Below are 24,958 nucleotides of genomic sequence, written 5' to 3'. Positions count from 1 at the left end.
TGCCCAAGGTCATGTCTTTCCCTAGGAAGACAGCTCACATCCAGTCACTGACCACCATGGAGGTATAAAGGCCAGCTCCCTTCTCCCCAGTTTATAATTGCTCTAGAGGTCTTTCCAGTCTCAAAGCTCGCCATGAGGTTGACTAAGGCATTTGCTGGGACAGCCCAATATCTCCTTCTGCCCAACCCTGCTTCCTTTCCCTTCATAGGAGCTGATGCCAAGACCTTTCTCTAAAAATGTCTGACATGCCAGTCTGTCTCAGAGTCTGCTTCCTGGGGAGCTCAACCCACAATTATTAGAACGAAAGGAAATAAAAATTGTAATGAGAAAATCTGTTTTATTTTCCCCCATCCATCAGTTTAACACAACTTAAATAGACTGAAAACATGCCCTGTGAGTGTGGGGGAATTATTGTTGGTCAAAGTGTAAACTGGTAGAACCTTTTTCAGTATTCAATGTAGAATTCTCTTTAAACATTAAAAATAAGCATTTCCTTTGACCCAGCAAAATCTCACTTCAGGAATTAACCCCTGTATGTGGTAGAAAAACAGGTCAGTAGACGGCACAGGGTACAGTCATACTACAGAATACAAGGTAGTAACTAAAAGAAATCATCAATTAAGAGAGAAAAGAAAAAACCATCAAGATATACATTTAAAGAGCAAAGTACAGAAGCACATTTTTAAAGTGACTCATTTATGAAAAAAGAAAACCTCAACATTTTATATATGTAAGTGTATAGCAATAGGCTGGGGAAGATTACCAGCACATTTTGAGTGACTGCCTAGGGGGAGGAGAGTGGGATGGAGAAGGGAAAATGTGGACTTTTACATTTAATCTCCATAATTCTGTCTAGAAAGCCTCTATTGTTGTATTAGTTGTATAATTTAAAAAACCAATTAAAAGAAAAAAGAGACAAGTTCAGGCACTTTGGCTCTTCTTTGCTATGTTTCGTGACTTTCTCCTCCTATTTGATTCTGAAGCTATGATTTGCATGAGTCTTGTGACCTAGAAGAGGCAACAATGGAAGATTTGGAAGCTCATTTGGTAATTTACTTTCTGTCTTATTTGAAGTGGTGGTTCCTTATATTATCTTTCCTTGTGACTCATACGGTAAATAATCTGTCTGCAATGTGGGAGACCTGCGTTCGATCCCTAGGTGGTGAAGATCCCTTGGAGAAGGGAATGGCTACCCACTCCAGTGTTCCTGCCTGGATAATTCCATGGACAGAGGAGCTTGGTGGGCTACAGTCCATACAGTCCCAAAGAGTTGAATACACTTTCTTTTCTTCTCCTTATGTTAATTAAGGAGCCTTAACATTCCTAAGGAGCAATCTTAAAAAAGATGTGAAGGCTTGAAGTTCAAAGCTGAGGGCCACAAAAGTCAAGGGAAGGAATGACAACTAGTTGAAAGTTTGGGTTTCTGACAGAGAGGGTGGGACCACTGCAGGGACCACTGAGAGCTCCTGGCCCGAGTGGTCTGGTTGAAGTCCTACCTGAGCGACGATCCCGCTGAGCTCCCCCTCCAACATCTTCACTTGGCACTCAAGTAACTCGATGTTGCTCAGGGAAGTCTGGTATTTATCCCTGTAGAGGTTTAAGCTCCTTTCGAGGGAGACGATTTTGTCCCCAGCCAAGGCGAGTTGCTCCTGGGCCAAATGGAGCTTATCCCCTGTGTTCTCATTATGATTTCCCAGTTCCTCCTCATAGAGAATCACCTGTTGGTATAGTAAAGAAACCACACTGAACCCACGGAAGCATCTAATGACAAAAGGATATGGCTGTAAGATAGCATGCAGAGGAGTCTTTTATCTTAACTAGAAATGCAGATGCAAAGAATAGGCCCAGCACAGATCTAAAAGCTACCATATGTAAAATCAGAATGGTAATGATTAGAAAAAATTTTTAAAAAGATTGTCCTGTTTGGATGGTAAGCTTCTTAAAGGCAGGGACCATTTCTGTTTCCCATTCTTCCTGGTATGTAGTTAATTCAATAAAGATAATGTTAGTTGATTAACAGGAATGAATGTATAGCTCCATTTTTAAAGGGCTTGAGATGGAAGTATTATTTCTTTACTAGGTATTCTCTAGAGGTCTAATTTAGAAAATGTGGAGTCTCTGGTGCACACAGGTCTGCTTCAGCAAAGGTCCCTACAGACAGTGGGGGAATAGGACCTGAAGTTCCTGGGGAATTCGCATCCTCCTTATTTAGGTTCTTTTTCTTCCTAATCAGTTAATTAGTGAACCAATTGAACAGATATTTATTGAATGCTCAAGAACAATGTCTTTGGTGCTTAGGGATATTTAGACTTACACAGCACAGGCTCCTCCCTCACAGCATTTACAAACTTCTATTGGGGGAGATACAATTTAAAATTAGCAAACAACTCTTGAGTGTGCTAAATTATATGACTTGCATTATATGTATTGAAGGAGTTAAGAGCAGGAGGGTCATCAAGGAAGGCTTTATTTGGGTTCAAATAGTTCAGAATTCAGATAGAACACATTCTGTTGGTTTAAGCTGATGTATTTGCTGCCTGCTATTTTGAGAGTCATCTTAGGAAAGGATCATTTACTTTGAGGTGTTTATTAGGGAAGAAAAAGTTCTAATGAGGTGGATGAAACTGGAGCCTATTATACAGAGTGAAGTAAGCCAGAAGGAAAAACACCAATACAGTATACTAACGCATATATATGGAATTTAGAAAGATGGTAACAATAACCCTGTGTACGAGACAGCAAAAGAGACACTGATGTATAGAACAGTCTTATGGACTCTGTGGGAGAGGGAGAGGGAGAGGGTGGGAAGATTTGGGAGAATGGCATTGAAACATGTGAAATATCATGTATGAAACGAGATGCCAGTCCAGGTTCAATGCACGATACTGGATGCTTGGGGCTAGTGCACTGGGACAACCCAGAGGGATGGTATGGGGAGGGAGGAAGGAGGAGGGTTCAGGATGGGGAACACATGTATACCTGTGATGGATTCATTTTGATATTTGGCAAAACTAATACACTTTTGTAAAGTTTAAAAATAAAATAAATTAAAAAAAAAGAAAAAAAAGAAAAAGAGAAAATGAATATTTTATATTCATATGTTTATAACAGAAGCTGTCAGGAGGCCTGCCTATACCCCCTTGACACTCACCATTCCTCCGTATGCTAACTCCCTTCCAACTGCAAGCATCTTTAGTTTTTTTGCCTGAGGGATGCACTGGCCCCAGGAGCCCACTCAAGCCGAGGAGCAAGACAAGACAAGTGACAAGTACGGGGAGTTAACAATATCAGGGGCAACCCTCAACCACTGACTGGAACGATTGGCTGGGATCAATTTTCAGTGTGTCCTATATTTCCTACCGGAGTTCTCCACAGGGATTGAACCCTGGTTTCCCACAGCAGTGATAATCTTTTTTTTTTTTAATGAATTTTTATTGGGGTATAGTTGCTTTACAATGCTGTTATTTTCTGCAGCACAGCAAAGTGAATCAGCTATATGTATACATATATTCCCCCCTTTTTAAGCTTTCCTTCCCATTTAGGTCACCACAGAGCACTGAGTAGTTCCCTGAGCTATCCAGTAGGTTCAGCAATGATCTTAATTGTAATTTTCTTTATGGGCTTCCTGCCCTTGTTTGACACACTTCCTTACTCTTTCACTGTGCTTTGTGGGATCACCTCCCTCCTGAATTAACTAGTACGTATAGAGTCAGACATGACAGTGACTAACACATACTTGTAGCCATCTCCTTGTTTTAGGATCTGCTGCTGGGAAACCCAAACTTAGAAGTTTGATACTTCTGTGAACAAAGTACTGAGGGAACTTGGCAGAGTGCTGAAAGTAACTTTCCAGGACTTTCCCATATTGGGCTCTGTGTCAGTGACTGTTGCTTGCCAGATCCCACAACAATTCCTTCTCTCCTCCTTGTAACAGAACCTTGACTTTGTTTGGGACAAAAGTGTGCCTCACTAAAACACTGCATTTCTTTGCCTTCCTAAGAAATTGTTACAGCCATGTGACTAATTGTTGCCAGTGGTATATAAGTCAAAGTATTGTGTGGGGCTTCTGCAAAGTGTCCTTTAAAAGGGAGGAGTGTGCCTTTCTCTCTCTACCCCGTTTCCTACCCTCACCCTGATTATTTGGAACAAAGATGTAAAGGTTGGTGCTCCAGCAGCTCTTAGGTGACCTGGAAAATGGAAGCTCTCAGCTGATGATGGTGGAGCCGAAAGACAGGACACAGGTAGCAGTCTTAGACTACCTCTCTCTTATTTTATGTCATAGAAATTAACTATTTTTAAAAATAAAAAGTATTTTATTTTTTTTTTGAAAGATCCTTCCACTAGATAGACAAGTCTAGCTTGATACATTTTTTATATTTTCTGATTACTAAAGAAAGATCTGGTGATCCCCAGAGTTCTCTTTCTGTGTAACTCGATCTTCTCTGTTACTCTACCTTACGAACTCTAAGAACTTAGTCTTCTGGGATCCTTAGATGATTCCCTTCAAGCAAGGGAGTCTACCAGGCTCTCCCAGACTCCCATTTTTGTGTCATGGACTAGAAACTCGAAACAATAAGCCAAGGACAATAGTAGTGCTCACCTCATTCGTTTCCCATTTCTCAAGACTACTGTCTTTCATTGTCTGGTGTCCAGTGTCTTCAAAAACAACAGTGTCTAACTATTTTATTTAAGACCCTATTGCTTTGGCGTTTTCTGTTATATGAAGCCAAGTAAAATCCCAACTATTAATAATTCAGGGTCACTTTATTCAGGCTGGGCTCTTGTTTAAGTTAGGGTGAACCAACCAGTTTTAATACAGCTTTGCATTAGCTTTATTAAACCATGGTTTATGCTCACAGGCTTTGTCCCAGATTATATTTTGTAGAATAACCTTTGTTTCTTTCCCTCTCAATCCTTTACAGCAAATTCTCATTGGTCATAATATTTCCTTAAAAAAAAATTCCATGTTTCTTCAAGGCCCTTCATAAATTCCCTGGAGTTAGTCATTAAGTAATAGCACCATTCAAGACAGTCCTTGGAATTTTATCTCCAAAGGCAGAGGAGGACAATACCAGAGGAGGCTGCCTGTTCCATTACTTCAAACCCATGGTTTTACTACTGCTAGTGCTACCACTGCCCAACTGATTTTCGTTCTAAGGCTTTTGTCTTTGTAATTTACTTGGGATTCTATAGAGATGATATACTCTGGTTAAAAAAAGAAAAATACCACCCCGGGACATGAATAGAAATGAATATCCAGAATGTACTTAAGTCGAGTCTACTTGATCTAAAACTCCAGTCTGCAAAAATGACTGACGAGGTACTCTCAGTGATTAACTCAGACTCAACATCTGGTTATCTTATCCGCTATGCAAGTGCCAGGAATTTATATATGATTGAAATCTGATTTTTCTAAAAAAATGATTGATTTAGTGGACTTTATACCTCTTTCATAACCCCTAGAGACCTAGAGTCTTTTGCATTTAAATTGCCATGGTAATAGAATGGAGATGATAAGCCTCCGTGCACACCACACACATATGTGTGCATGTGCACACATACACCCCACACACGCACACACATACCACACACCCTGTATGCATTAATACTGGACCTCTCACCCAGTTATGCCATTCTGTTTAGTTCCCTCTGTTCAGTTTCAAAGAAATCAAGAGTTAAAGAGGGCAAGTAGATAAAATCTGCTCAAGATGTGAAGCTCTCCTCTAAGTCCACTGCTTGCTTTCTAGTAGTTTTGACCTGATTTCTGTAGATACATGGTCATATAGGACACTTCCATAGTTACTTTCTCTATACCTCATCTTCTTTCATCTTGCAGTGATGGTGGAGAATAACCAGGTCGGAAGTCTGCTTCTCCAGGACTGACTGATACTGCAAGAGGGAACAGTAAGAAGTCTGCAACTCCTCGGTGCGAAACTCCAGTTCTTGCTGAAGGGCCAGCAGCTTTTTCTTGAGTTGTTGGAGTTGCCTTAGATGACACTGCTTATTAGGCTCAAAATTCACGTGTGACTCCTCAAATGCTAAGGCTGTCTTCTTATTCTGTAATTGAGAAAGGCTTTAGATTGTTACCAAGCAGGCAGTCACTCTTTGATTTTTTTTTTTTTTTGATCAACCATTCACATCCATCTATCCACCCTTTTGTCTTTTCATCTCCAGAGCACTTATTAAATGTTTCACTCTGTTCACAATAAAGCATTACTTTGTACTTTCACTCTGTATGAACAATTTAAAAGAAGGAAAAAACCATAGTTCCTTCCTACTATTTAGATCTACCATTCCTATTATGTAGGTCAGAAGAAAACACACACACGAAAGGGACCTAGAGAGCACTATAAAGATACACTCGATAATATGCTTATGTTTTGTCTTCAAGTGAAAAGAAAACACAATTGACCTGGAATGGAATGGATTTCTGGTTATGGTTCTTGGACTAAACTTGATTATTAAAAATGCCCAAATAAAAGGACAAACTCTTGGGGAAATAGCTTTCTGGAATGCTGGGAAACAGGAGGCAGAGATATTGCTAAGGCACATCTGAGCACTGACTCTGTCTCCTCTTGAAGGCAGATATGAGCTTGCAGTTGCTGAGTGTGTGTGTGTCTGTATGTGTGTGTGTGTGTGAGAGAGAGAGAGAGAGAGAGAGAGAGACAGAGATCTCTCCTTGCCAGTCCACAGTCAACCTGAAATGCTGCTAGACCCCACTTAAATTTTCACTCATTCATTCATTTCATAAGCATATGTTGAGCACCTACATTGTATCAGGTATTCTGCTCATAGGACACATCCCTGAGTTGTTTATTCTGGTACAACTGAGGTCTTCGCACGGATGCTTCTATATTTTCTTGCCCAACATTCCCAGTTGAAACAGAAGCAGGACCCTATGGTCCTTCTCCTGCATGTTCTCCACCTGTCTTTTGTCGGTAGAAAAACTTTAGCCAAAGCGTAAGTTTAATCAGAGAAGTGAGAAAATGCAGAAGCAAAGGAAAGTAGTCCAACAAGACCAAACCATAATAGCTTAGTCATTAAACAAAGTCAAGGAACTTTAGCTCCTTCTCAAGGGCTATATAGATAATATTCTGAGCCATACCCTGTGAGCTGTCTTGTAGATACTGAAACCCCCACCAGGTGGAAGAAGTTAACTACCTGATGACCAGACTGTAGCCATGACATGCTGCTGCTGTGCTTCAGTCGTGTCCAACTCTTTGCGACCCCATGGACTGCAGCCTACCAGGCTCCTCCACCCATGGGATTTTCCAGGCAAGAGTACTGGAGTGGGTTGCCATTGCCTTCTCTGGTAGCCATGACATAAGCTGCCACAATTCTGAGAACTGGCCTCAAAGAAATGGGAACAAACCAACCCTGGAACTGAAGATCAACTATACTTAAAACAATCAAGATGACGCTTGATCAGACCACTGCATGACCAACTTCAAGATGACTGTCACAGCTGATGGTGCTGTTTCTGTATGTAGCCCCTTTCCTCCATCTATATGCCCCTGAAACTCCCCTTTAAAAGCTCTTGGCCACTGATTGTCAGTGGCGGGAGTCAGCCTTTGGACATGAGTCTGCCCACCCTCCTCCCCAGTTGCTGGCCTCTCACATACAGCAAACTTTCCTTTCACCAACCTTGCCTCTCAAGTATTGGTTTTAGAGTGGCGAGCAGCCAGGTCCCACTTTCGGTAACATGGTGACTTGTGAAGGAGAGGTGGATGAAGAAGCTGGCTTGTAGGCATCCCTTAGTTCCTTTCTCTGAGTACTGTCTTCCTATTCATTGTTTAAAACCCTGCCCAAATACTGCTTTGTTTTTTGTTTTCCCTCAAAGCTGTATTTGCACCAATACCATAGACTTTCTGGGCATGTCCTTAATGTGGCATTTCACATTCTGCCTTGCATTGTAATGATCTCTGTGCATCTTATCTTTTAATTAGACCATAAATTTCTGAAGGTCAGGGGTCATGTCTACTCGTATAGGGCTAGATTAGAGATTCAGAGAGCCAGGTATTGAAGGAAAGAAAGACATGAAAACTGGCTCCCCAAAATTTGAGCTTGTGACCTTGGCCCAATTAACAGAGTACTTTCAAACTTTTCTGAAATTAAATTTGTTTTTTTTTTTTTTTACAGTTTTATCAGCATCTTCTCTATATGTCATAAAATTCAACTACTGTTAAGTATACAATTCAATGATTTGTAGCAAATTTATAGAGTTGTACAACCATTATTACAATCCAGTTTTAGAATATTCCTATCACCTCAAAAATTCCCTCATGCCCATTTGTCACTCCCATTCCTACCCCAGCTCCAGGCAACCACTAATCTGCTTTCTGTCTCTATGGATTTGCCCTTTTCAGACATTTCATATAAGTGGAATTGTATAATATGTCATCTTTTGTGTCTGGCTTCTTTCACTTAGCGTAATGTTTTTGAGGTTCATCCAGGCTGTAGCAAGAATCAGTATTCTGTTCATTTTACTGCTGAACAGTGTGACTATACCATATTTAGTTTATCTGTTCACCAGTTAATGGATATTTGGATTGTTTCAGGTTTTGGCTATTATGAATAATACTGCTATGAACATTAACAGCTGTCATGTGAATGTCATATTTTCATTTAATTAATTTGTTCAGCAAATATTATGGTACACTTACTATGTGCCAAGCACTCTACTAGTTAATGGGGATACAGAATTTTATAAAACAGAATTTCTGCCTTCATGAGGTCTGCATCTACTGGTGAGGGAGATGTGTGGAGGGAGTGAGGGTCGGAGAGAGGGAATGAGAGAGAGAGAGGTAGCAAATTAAAGAAGTAAATTGTGCAGTTTATTAAGAGGAAAAAGTGCTATGGAGGAGAATAAAGCAGAGGAGGGAGATGAGGAATGCCAAGATGGACGCAGTTGTGATTTTGAATTAAGTGTTCTCATGGAGGACCACACCGAGAAGGTGACATCTGAGTTAAGATAGTCAAGGAAGAAGCCTGGTGGGAACGTACAACAGGAACACTCCAGACAGAAGTAACAGCAAGTGCTAAGACCTGGAGGTAGGAGGCGCCTGATGGTGTTTGAGGAGCCACTTTGTTCAGGTTGTAGCAGAGAAAGTAAGGGGAGAGTGGTTCCAGGTGAGGCGAGAAAGGAAAGGGAGGAGAGGTCTTTTAGGACCATGTAGGCCATCCTTAAATCCTTAACTTTTCCTTTTAGGGAGATGAAAGGCCATTGGAGGGTACTGAGCAGAGGAGTGACATGATCTCCTGTAGATGTCACGAAAGACACACTGGCTGTTATATTGAAAACAAACTGTAGGGAGCCAAGGACAGAAGTGGGGAGACCAGCAAGGAGGCTGCTGCAAGAATCCAGGTGAGAAGGGACAGCAGCATGGACCAAGGTAAAAGGTGGAAGAAGTGGCTGGATTTTAGATGCATATTTGAAAGTAGACTCCACGGGATTTGCTTCTGCATTAGATGTGGAATGAGGGGAGATAATGGTCATCCAGGGCAGAATGATTCCATGGTTTTGGTCTGAGTAACTGGAGAGATGGAGTTTTATTTATTTTTATTTTATTTTTGGCTGTGTCATATGGCATGTGGGATCTTAGTTCCCTGACCAGGGACTGAGCTGGTGCACCCTGCATTGGAAGCATGGATCTTAACCCCTGAACCACCAGGGAAGTCCTGGAGAGATGGAGATTTAAAGAGATTACTTCAGTAAGAGTTGGCACCCAAAAGGAAAAAATCTTCTCTAATGAGAGTGGGTAGGGGCAGCACAGATAAGGTCAGGGAGGCTCAACCCAGTTCAGAACCAGAAAGACAACAGCTGACTGTGTCAATTCAATCTGAAAGAGAAGACATAAAATGGACCATAATGGTCAGTAGGCAGAAGAATTTCCAGACAAAGACAAGCTGAATCCTTGACCTGAACATTTGGTGTATGTGGCCAGAGGGAAGTGGATGAGACTTCTTTCCTAGGCCAAACAAAGTTGAATTTTTTATTTACCCAGCTACAATTGCCAACATTTACAATAAATGTTTTAAATTAAGTGTTTTCATTCTTTTCAAGATAAGAATGGTGCTATTATTACAACTCATGTGTGAATGAGGTTCAGAGGGAAGGGGCTTGGGAGTGATGTGTGTGTGTGTGTGTGTGTGTGTGTGTGTGTGTGCGCTCATGCTTGCATGTGTGCATGAACACAAACATGCATGGGGGAGGTTCTCAAGAGCCCAAGTCCTCAGTCCATATAGGTGATACTGTGGAGTGGGGAACTACTTGGAGAAAGACATGGTCATGGATAAATATACTTAATGTGGGTAGAACTAAAGCAAAGGGTGAACACCTGGGTATGGTTATTGCAGAAGGGCTTATTTTAGTAAAGCACCTACCTATAACCTATTTTGCTCCAGTTCTATTTCTCTTAGCTTTGTTGAAGGTGGCTTGATCTCTAAAAATTAAGAAACTGGAGTTCTGGTCCTTCTAGAACTTGTGTGCAATTGTTGATTTGGACCTGCCACTCTACTGCCAGATGTGTAAGCCCCAGTTGAAAACTGACCAGTCTCCTTATTATATATTCTTTCTCTACCTCCCCTTATTTCCATGTCCCCATTTTCTTTTCATTACCCAAAAGAATAAAAAAAATGCTTTTCTTTTTAAAACAAGCCAAACTCTTTTCTTAGGGCTTCCCCTCCAAGCATATCATCTATACCTCGGTGTGTTCATAATTGTTCTTTGACTTTAAAGCCTCCTGTGGGTAAAAAGTGACTTTTCCTAGTGTAAAGCTTAGCAACCTGGCAATGATACTGGCAAATTGTTAATAATATCCCTTCATCAGAGGTCGTGTTCAATCTTCTGGGTTTAATCTTGGTTTGAGGTAATATGATAGATGGACCAGATGATGAGAGTTCACTAAAGTTTTTCAGTATAGGGCAAAGGTAGCACCTGACCTATTTTGTCTGGCAATAAAGATCCAAGAACTGCTCATACCTGCAGAGAAACTAGAGTTTTCTTGGATGAGGATTTTAAACATTTGCACACTGTAGATACCTATGGGTTTAAAGGAATCAAATTTCAAAGACTTGGAGAAATGCCTAGACTTACTTGAGACTTATTAAATTTCTACTCATTTATCCTTAAGTGTTCAAAAGATTATTTTTCTTAATTCTAAATGAATAGAAAATGACATGCTATGGATTAAGCCTGAATTTCACTTACATTTGTACCAAGAAGCCGTGTCACAAAGGCATAATGCATTTCCTGCTGCTTCTTTGTCTTCTTTTTTTAAAAAAATTCTTTATAGTGAAGGCAGATATTTTATTAGATTCTGCTTTGACCTTTAAACTGAAATCTGGAGAAAATGAGCAAGTTGGAAATAATCTTATGGAAGTAAGACTAGTTCTTAAGATGACCATTCAGAGTTGGACATGATACTGGAGGCCATCTGGTCTACCAATGTTTCTCAGATTGATTTCTGTCCAGGATTCAGCTGTCTTAAAAAATAGAGGACTTGGCCACCTGTAGGAACCTGTTCTCATATTTAGACTACTTTTCAGCTCTCCTTGTGGTCAAAGAGATTATAGCTATTGCTCCCTCCTTGCTTATGTGGCCATTTGATCACAGAAGGAAATTAATTGGCCTGGCATGATTTCACCTTTTGAAAAGTCATGTTGGTTTCCACCCAATACTTGGTGGTTTTCAAGTTGATGCTAATTGATTGATGTTAAGTTCTATATTTTCCCTGATATTGAAGTTAAGCTGACAGGTCTATAATTACCGAGATTGTCCTTTTTCCCTTTTTTAAAAGATGAGCACTTCATTTACCCTTTTTCAGTCTGCAGGGACTTTCTTTATCCTCTTGAGTTCTCAAAAATAATCGCTAGCAGCTATGTAATAACACCTGCCAATTCCTTAAGTACTCTTCGAAGTATATCATCAGGCCCTGCTGCTTTGCCTAAAGCCAGCTTTTCAAAATACTTTTTAACCATTTTATTCTCTTTTTTAGTTTCTGTCTCAGGTTGGCACTGCTCTGAAAACTGAATCCTTGATGATTCTTCTTCATTTAAGGGAAAAAGCCCATCTTTTCCCAGTCGTTGTCAGAACTTCTTTCCGTGTCTTTGAGGTGGGAAGTGAGATATTTCCCCTGTAAGCCTGATTTAGTCTTATATCACTAGAGAGGTTCATCCCGGGGTTGGGACTAGAGTGAGATAAGTGATGGGCACATCTTAAGGAGGCATTCAATCTTAGGACTGAACAAGTACAGGGTTGGCACCTAAAGAATGAGTGCCCTTGGACCTCCCTGGTGATCCAGTGGTTAAGAATCCACCTGTCAGTGCAGGGGACACGGGTTTGATCCCTGGTCTAGGAAGATTCCACATGCCTCAGGACAACTGAGCCCCATGTGCTACAACTACTGAGCCCATGAGCCCTAGAGCTGAGGCTCTGAAACAAGAGAAGACACCACACTGAGAAGCCTGTGCACCTCGAGAATAGCAGCCCTCACTCGCCGCAACTAGAGGAAGCCCACGGGCAGCAACGAAGACCCAGTGCAGCCAAAAATAAAGAAATACAAGTTAAAAAAAATAACGAGAGCCCCAATATTCTGCACCCCAGGCACCTGACTTGCTTTACCTCGGGCCCAGCTCTCTCTGTTCCTGGGACTTGGGGCACACTGTATTCCTGATTTACAAGGTCACCTTGCCCGTCCCTCTTTTACACACACAACATCTGATGTCATATTTTAATTTTTTGCATAACTGTGTTCTAAACCTCTTGCTTATTTCTCCAGCTCCTTGTCAGATATTAGTCAAAATTTCAGAAAGCCTTGGGTTCCTCCTTTGTTCCCATATTATATTTCCTTGTGGAAGGCAGGTCTTGCAGGGGTTTTCTGAGTGGATGAGTGTAAGTCTACATCTAATTGTGTATTTGTATGTGTAGTCTGCAATTTAAATTCTCTGCTAAGTGCTGGGGGAAAAAAAAGAGCCTGTTTTAAAGCTTGTTTCAAGCTGTTAGACCTTCTTTTGGGCAATTAGAATAATAAAATGGGACTTAATACCTTTCTCCCTCCAAGTTGCCAGGTACATTTGTAAGCCACATGACTTTCCCTGACTGGGGGAATAAACTTGCAACAGTAATGGTGAAAATATCCTAAAATGTTAATATTTAGAAAAAAAAATTACAGTAGTATCCTTCCTGGGATTCTTTTAAGGAATCCAATGAATTTTTCTATATTTGTGACTTACTGCAGAAAGGCCAGTACTGTGTGATGAGTTGCTTCAGTCATGTCTAACTCTGTGCGACCCTATTGACTATAGCCCACCAGGCTCCTCTGTCCATGGGATTTTCCAAGCAAGAATACTGGAGTGGGTTGCCATGCCCTTCTCCAAAGGACAGTAGTGCTCAGTAAGAAAAGGTAGAATTGAAAAAAAAGAATTGCTTTGCTTTTAACATTTTTAGGGCATCACAGAGGAATAATTTGTGGTTTCCATAGGGAAGTAGTAAGTCCTGGGAGAACTCTTAACAGAGTTCTAATTAACTCTAATTCTAACTCTCTCAGTTAGGAGAGGCCAGATCCTTGACTGCACCTAGGAGGCTAACTTGGAGGCCTGGCAACAGATCTGTGCAACCAGTACCTGCCTCATGTTCGCCAATAACTCAAGTCCCCAAGTAGAAATGACGACTGCAAGTTAGGAAGTCTTGGAAACCCAAAGTGTTTAGGAAACTCTGGGAAAACATCTCCCAGCTGGCTTCCCAGCTTGTGTGCATAAATTTAGAGACTGGTTTAAAGAGCTTAGAGCTGGAGTTTCCAAAAAGAAAAAACCTCAGAATGAAGTGAAGTTGCCTCAGCTGATGAGTTGCCTAGGAGGTTAGTTCAAAATCAGAGTCTCAAGAAAGATGATCATGCCAGGAGATCCTCCTGCTCACACAGGTTCAGGACAAGTGTTACCGAGTATCGTGGCTTGGGCACCTCTGGAAGCAAGTCCTATGACAAAGAACCAGGCATCGAGTAAGTAGCTTGTGTGGAAGGTAATTTTAGGAAACTCAGGTACGGGAGTGGGGAAATGAACAAAGCAGGGAAGGATACTGTGAAAGGAGGCCAACCCAGTTGCCACTGTGAGCACCTGGTACTGGGCCCCCTTGAGGAACTCCAGGAGGAGCAAAGAACGTGCCTGGAGTTATCTCCAGTGAAATAGAGTAAGGGAGACGGGTTGCTAATCAGCCCTCTCCCCATCAGTCATTGGTTTAGGGCTGCTTCTAGGGGCATTAATTCTTCTGCACTTCAGCTTGTCCTGTGACTGGGCTCCTGTATCCAAAAGTAAAGCTTATATGCAGAGGCTGCAGGTATGGCAATAAAGAGCTCCGGCTGCACTGACAGGAAGTGACACCTCAGAGCAGGTGGAATGGCTACTATTTTCATGGGTGATGTAGAAGTTTGTCCAAAATCCATTAAGAGACTTCCCTAGCAGTCCAATGGTTAAGACTCCACACTCCCAAGGCAGGGGGTACAGGTTTAATCTCTGGTTGGGAAACGAAGATTCCACATGCCACAAGACTTGGCCAAAAAATAAATAAAGTAAAATCCACTCAGAGATGCTATTCTCTTTACATAACTACATAACTATGATCTGGCTTTTTGTTTTTTTTTTAAGGGCAATGGACCTCAGGTGCTAATTCAGTGTGAAAGACCAGGTAAAGAAAAGAGCTCAGATGTAAATGACCTTGGAGATAAGATAGCTAGACTGAAAAGTCCTCAGGGCAGGGATGGCATCTGTGTGTGTGTGTGTGTGTGTGTGTGTGTGTGTTTAGTTCTCTCTCATTGTTTGCTCAGTAAGTGCTCTTGAATGACCAGTGGGAGAACTTTCTATTATTTCTCCTACCCAAGGAGGCAGAAGTGGAAACAGAGGGAGCAGAGGTGGGAAGTGGACAGTGAATCCCTTACGTGGCTGCTGTTCATCATGGCCTCCTCCACACAGAGCTGATTCTCCTGCAAGGTCTTCCCCTGTCTCTTGCAGACATTGTGTAGATTCTTGATGTCAGCTTGCAGGCTCAAGAGCTTGCTGTTCAGACTGCTTACGTCTCTGTCTCTCTCCCCCACCTCGGCAGTCAGAAAAACAAAAGCATCAATTATGAACTATCAAGAAAATGCTTACTTTCGTTCACTGGTTGACAGAGACTTTAAATTTGCTGGAAATTTGTCCATCAACCCTTCACTGTTATTACTTATTCTGTGTAATGTTTACACAGTATCCATTTGCGAGGTGTCTGAGTGCTCTGCATTATTCAGACAATTACTTATTTACATTAATTAATCTTCACCCACTGCTGTGGGGGCATCATAGACATTTCCCTTGCTTTCAAGAGAAAGTCAGTGCCTAGAACAATTTCAGGCACCTGGTGAGCTATCTATAATATTAATGGCTCTGCCACTGATGAGATGAACTAGTGAGATGTCAAATGGACTTGTCAAGACTCTAGTGAATCAGTGCTGGAGTTGATGTGGCTTCTGCAAAGTCTCTTCACTTTCCCTTCTACCCACTAAACTAAAGTCTTCCCTCACCTACAAACTTGGGTTTCTCTGGTGGCTCAGATAGTACAGAATCTGCCTGCAATACAGGAGACCAGGGTTCGATCCCTGGGTCAGGAGGATCTCCTGGAGAAGGACATGGCAACCCACTCCAGTATTCTTGCCTGGACAATCCCACGGACAAAGGAGCCTGGCAGTCTACAGTCATGGAGTTGCAATGAGTTGGCCACGACTGAGCGACTCACACTTTACACTTTTTACACCTATAAACCTTGTGCTTTTCTTTGGAGACATGTATCAATGGGAATAAATGTAAAATCCCTGGACTGATTGCATAAGATCCCTGTCCTTGATTATAAGTGAAGAAGACTTGTTAATTACTGCTAGGTCAGATGGAAATTAGTGATCAAGATCAAAATAGAGAATGTGGGGCACAGTAGCTTGGGTGGGGTTGGGGCGTACAGCCGTGGGAAGGAGGTGGGGACTCTGTCATATAGGATGCCACCTTCCACTCCCAGTGTTGTGGGTGACAACGGTGTGAAAAGATATTAGCAAGCAGCCCTCTGTGAACCTGTCCAGTGGTTTAGTCCTATCACTGTGCAAACTCTTCGTGATACTCCTGAGGACAGGCACCTCCATCTCCGAGTCTTAGATGTTGGAACTGAGGCTGGTGCTTTTATAGTAGGTGCCTGCTTGTGTAAATTATCAGAGCAAGCTCTTAGGTGAGGATTCCTGGCATCTGTTAAAGAAAACAATCCCAAGAGAAATCAGCAAGTAGATGGGGGAAGCAGGACAGGGAAGAGAAGGAAACTAAGGAAGGGCACAGTTTCAGACAAAGTTTTGTGGGAATGGCTTCAGCCTAATTCCACAGGGAACTCCAGAGTCTAAGTAACACCTTAGAGCCCGTCCTAATTAGATGCAATGAAAGCCGGGCTGTCAGCCTCAGCATCGGCCAGCCAATGGTTAAGGGCTGCCTCGTGGAGTGTAAGCTCCCAAGGACTTCCAGCTTTCTGCTCTTGGGAGTAAAGTGACCCCAAATGCCCAAGGGCAATTCTTCTAAGAGAGTTGTAGGTGCAAAAGCACACAGAAGCCATGAATGCCCAGAAATGGCAAAGTGGTCCAAGTGATAGTGTCCAAGGTCCCATAGGTGGTTAGCAGAGGAGAGTTCAGCTCTCCTGGCCCTGCAGCCGGTGCTCCACCACCACGTCCCACTGATTGCGCTGACTTCTTAAATATATGAGCTTTATAAGGCATACTCCCAGGGGGAGCTGGAGACCTGATATGGACATCATAAATCAAGCCTTGCTGGACAGGTCAGTTTAAGAGACCTCTGCACAAGGCTGGGGGTGGGGTGGGAGGGGGCAGAAATAACCACGAGAATCGGACACCTCAATGTCAGAGTATTCGGAATTCAGAAGGTTTCCCAGAAGTGCTGCTGTCTCAGCTGATTTATTCCATCATTTCCATTTAGTACCTGAACATTTTTTTTTTTTTTTACCACTTTACAGTTTAATTAGGTTAACGGCGTGGCTGTGTCATTAAAAGGATTTCATTATCTCAAAACTCTCCTTCTTCCTCTCCAGCTCCTGTCCCTTGTTCCCCACTTTCAGAAAAATAACAGTGGATGTCAACTGCCCCAAGCATGTAATTACCATTAAGACAATTACCAGGGACTCTCTTAAGAGAATATGTGTACAGCAGCTAAAAAAAAAAAAAAAGGTGTACAGACACTGTTCTCTAACTAGAAAACAAAATCCTTGATCTGACAAGGAACAGCAGTTTGATTCTAGTGCTTTTAAAAGCCCTTTTCTCATGGCTTCCTTACTGGGAATACGTATGGAGACTCATTGGGGATTTGGGGGTGGGGAGCCTAGGGATTCCCTATTGCTACAGGACTCTCTCTTTGGCATTTATGAGCAGATTAGGTGAACATACAATGCTTGCTTTATGAAAGTGCCACATGCCCTATACTCTTGCCTGGATGCTGAATATATGCATCCTTAGGTGAGGACCATGTCAACAGATTGTTGTGTATGAAGCTGGGCACACCGAGGACTCACCAACAAAGTACCAGTGATATACAACTTGAGCTTCTCCATGTTAAAGCTCAATACCCTCTCAGGCCAATTAAAAAACCCCCACTCCTTCTAGTTTTAGATGTCCTCTGAGAAGAAGGCCGGCTAGCCCAATTCTGTTGCACCACCAGGGCTTCAGAATGTACACGATCTCATCTGATTTGGACATTAGCACTGACTCAGTGGCACCCCACTCCAGTACTCTTGCCTGGAAAATCCCATGGACGGAGGAGCCTGGTGGGCTGCAGTCCATGGGGTCGCTAAGAGTCGGACATGACTGAGTGACTTCACTTTCACTTTTCACTTTCATGCATTGGAGAAGGAAATGGTAACCCACTCTAGTGTTCTTGCCTGGAGAATCCCAGGGATGGTGGAGCCTGGCGGGCTGCCGTCTATGGGGTCGCACAGAGTCGGACACGACTGAAGCGACTTAGCAGCAGCAGCAGCAGCAGCAGCACTGACTCAGAGTCTCTGAGGCAATTTCTTTGTTCATAAAACAAGAAGTTTGGAATAAATAATCCCTTCTTTGAGGATGCCCTAAACCAGTTGAATAACAAAGGCATTTTGCTGAACGTCACATGAAATTTGCTTTGGAAATCAGAACCTAACCATTCACTCCTAATGGCCAAATTACACAAGGGTTTTGATTCACCAGAATAAGAGTGAAAATGCTGGGAGAGCACTAAGGTGATTTCCATGAACCATGTATTATTTTTTACTGTAAGTGGTTGTAAGAAGGGGCTGTGCTCACCTCAGAACTCTATAAAGGCCAGTGTTTCTGAGGTTTCAGTAAACTTAATTTCTTGCTAATATCATGCACAGAGGTCACTGTACACTATTTCTAATCCTATCTACTTTATGAACGCTAAATTCCAGGCAGATGCCTTTTGAGTATCAATATGCAGTAGAAACTGATTTAATCTGACATTTCATCAATCAGAGCTCTGTAACCAGTACTGGGACACGAGATGAACTGAGAGTCTAACGCTGACCCTCAGGCGCCATCTGATCCTGCTCTAAATATGAAGTCATGAACAATCCGAAATTACAAGCCTCCACTGCTAAATGGGTTTCACGTACATAAACCACATACTTAGATACAGGCAAACCTTGAAGATACTGTGGGCATGGTTCCAGACCACCGAGATAAAGTAAATATCACAGTAAATCAAGTCACACAAATTTTTTGGTTTCTCAGTGCATATAGAAGTTATGTTTACAATATTCTGTAGTCTATTAAGTTTGCAAAAACATTGTATTTAAAAAAGTATATCAGTTCAGTTCAGTTCAGTCGCTCAGTCATGTCCGACTCTTTTCGACCCCATGCATCACAGCATGCTAGGCCTCCCTGTCCATCACCAACTCCCAGAGTTCACTCAGACTCACGTCCTTTGAGTTGGTGATGCCATCCAGCCATCTCATCCTCTGTCGTCCCCTTCTCCTCCTGCCCCCAATCCCTCCCAGCATCAGGGTCTTTTCCAATGAGTCAACTCTTCGCATGAAGTGGCCAAGGTATTGGAGCTTCAGCTTCAGCATCAGTCCTTCCAATGAACACCCAGGACTGATCTCCTTTAGGATGGACTGGTTGGATCTCCTTGCAGTCCAGGGGACTCTCAAGAGTCTTCTCCAACACCACAGTTCAAAAGCATCAATTCTTCGGCGCTCAGCTTTCTTCACAGTCCAACTCTCACATCCATACCTGACCACTGGAAAAACCATAGCCTTGACTAGATGGACCATTGTTGGCAAAGTAATATCTCTGCTTTTCAATATACTATCTAGGTTGGTCATAAATTTCCTTCCAAGGAGTAAGTGTCTTAATTTCATGGCTGCAATACCTTAATTTAAAAATAATTTATTGCTAAAAAATGCTAACCATCATCTGAACCTTTAGCGAATTGCAATCTTTTCGCAAAAGTAACAAAGATCACTGATCACAGATCACCATAACAAATATAACAATGAGCAGTTTGAAATATTGCCCAAAAGCCAAAATGGGACACAGGGACACAAAGTGAGCAAATGCTATTGAAAAAAAATGGCGTTGATAGACTTGCTTGATATAGGGTTGCCACAAATCTTCAATTTGTAAAAAATATAATATCTACAGAGTGCAATCAAGTGAAGCTCAATAAAATGAAGTTTGCCTGTACCCAGTTTTGCTTATAAGGAGTTGGAAACTGATCACTTTGTTTGAAGGCCTGTGATAGCAGCAGCAGCTACCAACCAGGCAAAGTGATGAGTGCTGATGCTGCAGTTGCTACTATATTCATGATAGTTATTAGAAAATAGGTTACTTACTGAAGCAAATTTTCTGTATTGATTAAGTGAGTCTTTTTTCAAAGAACATGCCTTCTTGAACTATATTTCAAAAGATGATATGAAATTTTGCTCTAGGCTTCAAAAGTATTGACAGGACTTGCCTGGTGGTCCAGTGGTTAAGAATCTGCCTGCCAATGCAGGGGACACAAGTTTGACCCCTGGTCCGGGAAGATTCCTATGCCTTGGGGCAACTTAAGCCCATGCACCTCAACTACTGAGCCCACATGCAGCAACTACTGAAGCCTGAGTGCCCTAGCGCTCGTGCTCTGAAATAAGGGAAGCCACCACAGAGAAAAACTTGTGCACCACAGCTAGAGAGTGGCCCCCAACTCCGCTTGCTGCAACTAGAGAAAGGCCTGTGCAGCAACAAAGACTAGGCACAACCAAAACATAGAACTAAACAAAAGATTTTTTAAAAAGTATTGACAGAGAGTCTTACGCTTATTTTCCGGGGGGGCTGATGTTAAACTGAAGCTTGTGATTCAGTAGCACACTCAGGCCCCAGGAGCATTACAAAGATTCAAGATGGCAGCATTTCCCAGGATTTGGAACTTGAACGATAAAGCTTGGATGGCAGTTTCCAGAGTAATTCTGGAGTCCACCAACAATACCATAAAGTTATTATCTGGGAAATTATTTTTGTGAGGATAAAGAAAGGTCTTCAATAAACAATGGAAAACCATCCTTAGGCCTCACTACCATTCAAAACATATCAGTTTGTAGTCAGAGTTATGTTTTTAAAAGCATGAAATCTTAAAAGTTAACATTGCTACAGGAATTTTTATAGTTTACTTCTACAGTAAAAGAGTTTAAAGTTATCTATAGTAATTCCAAACATTGCTATTGATATTACTAACTTGATTCCTGAGTTTACTTTTCCATCTATAAAAACATTACAGTTTTTATTTACTTAAGATGGGAATTAATGGGCACTTACCCAAGGTTTAGCCTGTGAGTAAAAATTTTGGATCCAATTATGTTCATATAGTGAAGACTGAGTATATTTTATTGTGTCTTAAATTCTTTAAAAACTGACACCCTGTATAAGTATATGGCTTAGGATACACATGGCCTATGTCAGAGATCCACCACCTATGGACTATAGGCCAATTCTCATTGGCATATAATTTCCTCCAACATATCCTTGGAGAAATTATTTCCCTAGAGAGTAAGCTCCACAAGAATAGGGATCTTTGTCTATTTTGTTCACTGCTTCATCCCTAGGCCTTAGAGCAATGCCTGGCACAGTGAAGTGTTCCAAAGATAACAAGTGAATGAAGAAATGCCCTTCTAGAAAAGCCATATCAGACCCTTTTTCTTCCTGCAGAACTTTCAGTGAATCCTGAAGGGCTCCCACTAGTAATCTAGCAGGAAAGGAGTTGAAACACCTCTTTTGGAAACTGCTTACCTCTAGGTAGGAGGTCTGTTAGAAAGCATATGTCATGTGGGACAGCCCTACAGTAACAAAAACATCCCCCTTAAGTCCTTTCTGGAACAAGTCAGGGAAAACATAAACACAGTTTGACTGAAATATTAAACTCAGCAGAGCACTCTGTTTCCATATCAGTCCAGATAAAGAGAAAATGTTGGCAATAATATTTAATAAGTGCTTAAGTCCCAAGCACTGGTTTTTTACATGTGGTATCTTACTTAATCCTCACAGTGAGCCTTGGAAATAAGTGCTCATTATTCATATTTTCTAGGTAAGGCAAAGGAAGCTCAGAGAGGTTAAGTAAAATGCCCAATATCACACTGCTATTAGATATGGACCCAGACCCACCTAACTCAAGTCTGGGCTCTTATATGTTATGTATGCTCTGCTGCCCAACTCTGTCTGAGATTTGAGGATGCTTATTATAGGAATTTTGAATCATGAAATTTGAAAAGATGTCCCTTGTAACAAAGGTTCAATCAACTCTATTCCTTTATACAGAGGAGTAAGAAGACTTACCTCATCTTTCATTTCCTTGGTACCTCTCAATTCTCCTTTAAGTTTTAGCATTTTCTGAGCTTTGTTATAAACCTGAAAAAGTCCAAGAATTTAAGATGGAAAAGCATAAATTTGGCCCTTTAAAGATTTTCCCACCTGGATATGCGCTCTCAGCAGGGAGTCTGGAAAAATTTCTGAACTGTTGGCAATACCTACTTGCCTCTCCATCTGTTTGTGTTTTCGAAAGTGTGTTAAAGCCTTTGCTAGGAAGACAGGACCGTGGTTTTACATCTTTCCCCAAAAATCACCAGTTGGTAGGCTAGATAGTTTCTGAACTCATCCTTCTTGGAAAGTAAAAGGTCTGAAATGATTTTACTTTCTAGGTTTCTAAATATTCTACGGCTCAAATATAGTTAATATTAGGTACTAATTATGAACCAGTTGGGATGTGCACGCATATCAGCTTCATTCTCATCATAACCCTGGGATTTCTGTCTCCACTTTACAGAGGAGGAAATGGAAGCCCAGAGAGGCTAAGTGACTTACCCAAGGTCAGACAGGCTCTCTTACTACTCCATGGGGATCTTCCCTTCCATTAATTTCTACTTATTAATTTGGAAATATCTGATGATGTGATTTTTTTTTGCAGTGTCAAGTTACTGTTATATTGGCGGTTGTAAAGCTAGGAAACTTGGAAAGTGCTGAGAATTATCCAAATAAAAAGCCTCAAGGAAAACCACAGATATTTGCACATATGTGTGTGTAAGTATAGGATGATGCATGTGAGGTCATAATGCACTGCACTTATTATTGAAATAATCTAATTCATTATGTTTTAAACTCTAAGACTAGAGGAAGTTTCCATCAGGCACTTACCTGCAGAATAGTTGCAAGAATGAGAAGCTATCAAAATACTCATTCTTTGTAATGAACCACATACCGCACCCCTAATATAAGCCAAGAGGAAGAAAGAATGTTGGTGAGAATTTGGAATGTTTTATGGGGTTGTATTCTGATGTGCTGCATTGTTTACCCTCTTACGGCTTCATGCAGAGAGATGCATCATGGGAATGGTGATGTCCATCTGGCTTACCCAGTAGGGAGGGGCTAGGTGATTCCGCAGTAACAAATAATCCACAAATCTCAGTGATATAAAACCATGAAGGTTTATTTTTCACTTGTGCTACATGTCCTTTATGAGTCAGCTGGGGCTCTGCTCTTTATTGTCCTCAGCTAGTAGAACCTCTATCATCTAGTATGCTGCCTGTTGCCATGGCAGCAGAAAGGGAATTAGGTGAATCACACACAGGTTCTTAAAGTGGAAGTGACACACTTCACTTCTGCTCACATTTCATTGGCCAAAACAAGTCCTATGGCTATGCCCACTTTCTTCCTTTAGCCTCAAGAGGAAATATTGGTGAATGTTACAAATCACTTCAATGCAAGATATCTTAGTTGACTGGGCTGCTGTAACAAAATATCACAGACTGCATATCTTATAAAGAACAGAAAAACTTTTTTCTCACAGTTCTGGAGGTTGAGAAGTTCATGATCAAGGTGCTAGGAGATTAGGTGAGGACCCACTTCAGAGATGGCTGTTTCTTTTTTTTTGCTGTAAATTCGCATGGCAGAAGGGACAAGGGAGACTCCTGGGGTCTCTTTTATAAGGGCACTAATCCCATTCATGACAGCTCCATCTTCATGATGTAATCACCTCCCAAAGGCTCCCACCTCCTAATACTATCACCTTGATGGTTAGGATTTCAACACATGAGTTTTGAAGGGACATAAACATTTACTCTACACTGTTATACAGCCAAGAAGATTAAAAATAGCATGGCCTAAAAGAACACTGAACAGGTCTCTATGCCAGGAAGCTGCTAAACCTAGTTCAGCACCTAAGTCAAGGAGCAGCCTATGGAAAAGCACTCATCTCTCCAAGCCTTCATTCTCCCTCTCTGAACTGAGGAGTTGTACTGAACGATGGCTTTCTTTCCTAGCTCTAAAGTTTACTGTTTTGATTCTACCTTGATGGACATTCTTCTTTAACAGGAATCGTGAACGCAGCCCAAGCATCACACAAAGGTTGTAGTGGAGTAAACATATCCTTGAGAATAATATTCCTCTAGAGGCTGACAACTGAGTGACTAACAACAGAAGCTGACTTCCTGGATCGTCAGGAGATGATTCTTAAATAAAATGAAATCTTGTCCCAGAGACAGAAAAATGATTGTCTAATTCATGATCGTTTCATCTACTATGGAGTTCCACAGCTACCATTGCAAGGGCCAAGAGCATTTGGAAGGAAAAGTGGCAGGCACAGGCTCTCATATTTGCATGGAAATATATTTACTAAGTAAAATAAATTAGAGGAAAAATAGAGAGCTGAACTGTGTTCCATGAAGGAAATATGGGAGTCCTGTGAGTCATTAACAATAGAAGTGGGCAATTTGGAAGTGTTTATGATGAAAAAAAAGGGAAGGGTTATACAGTAAGTTTGGAAGCATTTGACAGTAATGTGTGCCAGATGGGTAAGGAAGAGTACTGTGGGGCAGCCTCAGCTGCTTCATAAAATGATCACAGGAACCTTCACAATGCCTTCTGAGGAGTGTGTGTCTAGTGTGGCTGGACAAATATTTTGTAGAGGAGAGAATTCATCCCAGAGGGAGGGGCTCCCCACCTGATCCATGGTACTGATCTCTGGGCACAGGACTTGAAGGTCCCCTCTCTTCTCAAACTCTTGATTCTACACCTGTGCTATTGTCTCCGGCCTCACTGTTGAGACCTTCACATCCTTGTGCCTCATCTCCTCCACTGGCATCTCCAGTTCTGTTGTGTCTCCCCAGGGAACTATTCTTTGTGTATTCGAAAGTTCTGCCATCTGCTTTTCTAGCAGGCTTTTTCTTGGTGACAGTTGGGACCACAAAAAACAAAAGACAAAAACTTGGGCAGGGGATCTAGTGATGTTTTGTGCCTCTGAAGTTGGCCTCAGCCCCCACACAGAGCACTTTACAGATTCTCAAGAAACACTTATATTACATCTAGTCATCACATCAGTGACTAGGGTAGCAGTATGAACTCAAGTGTGCAAAGAAAAAGTAACTATTTTTGTATTA

General features: G+C 41.6%; 1 protein-coding gene across 3 annotated transcripts in view; it reads right to left on the bottom strand.

Moving 5' to 3' along the window:
- The window catches only part of PMFBP1 (polyamine modulated factor 1 binding protein 1), a 48,138-nt gene extending 24,237 nt beyond the window's left edge, over positions 1-23,901 (bottom strand). For 2 of the 3 annotated variants that reach the window (XM_061387777.1, XM_061387779.1), the window contains exons 1-5: positions 23,369-23,901; positions 21,864-21,935; positions 14,931-15,086; positions 5,815-6,057; positions 1,497-1,718 (exon numbers count right to left, since the gene is read on the bottom strand). In XM_061387777.1, the coding sequence (XP_061243761.1) occupies positions 1,497-1,718; positions 5,815-6,057; positions 14,931-15,086; positions 21,864-21,935; positions 23,369-23,392 (717 nt within the window). In that variant the 5' untranslated portion in view covers positions 23,393-23,901. Of the gene's footprint in view, positions 1-1,496; positions 1,719-5,814; positions 6,058-14,930; positions 15,087-21,863; positions 21,936-22,718; positions 22,806-23,368 lie in introns of those variants that run through there. The other variant, XM_061387778.1, reaches the window with a different exon arrangement.
- Positions 23,902-24,958: the final 1,057 nt, after the last annotated feature.

Source organism: Bos javanicus, chromosome 18 (assembly GCF_032452875.1).
Source record: "Bos javanicus breed banteng chromosome 18, ARS-OSU_banteng_1.0, whole genome shotgun sequence".
NCBI lineage: Eukaryota > Metazoa > Chordata > Mammalia > Artiodactyla > Bovidae > Bos > Bos javanicus.
Note: the sequence above shows the minus strand (reverse complement) of the source record. Positions and strands in the feature narration are given on the sequence as shown.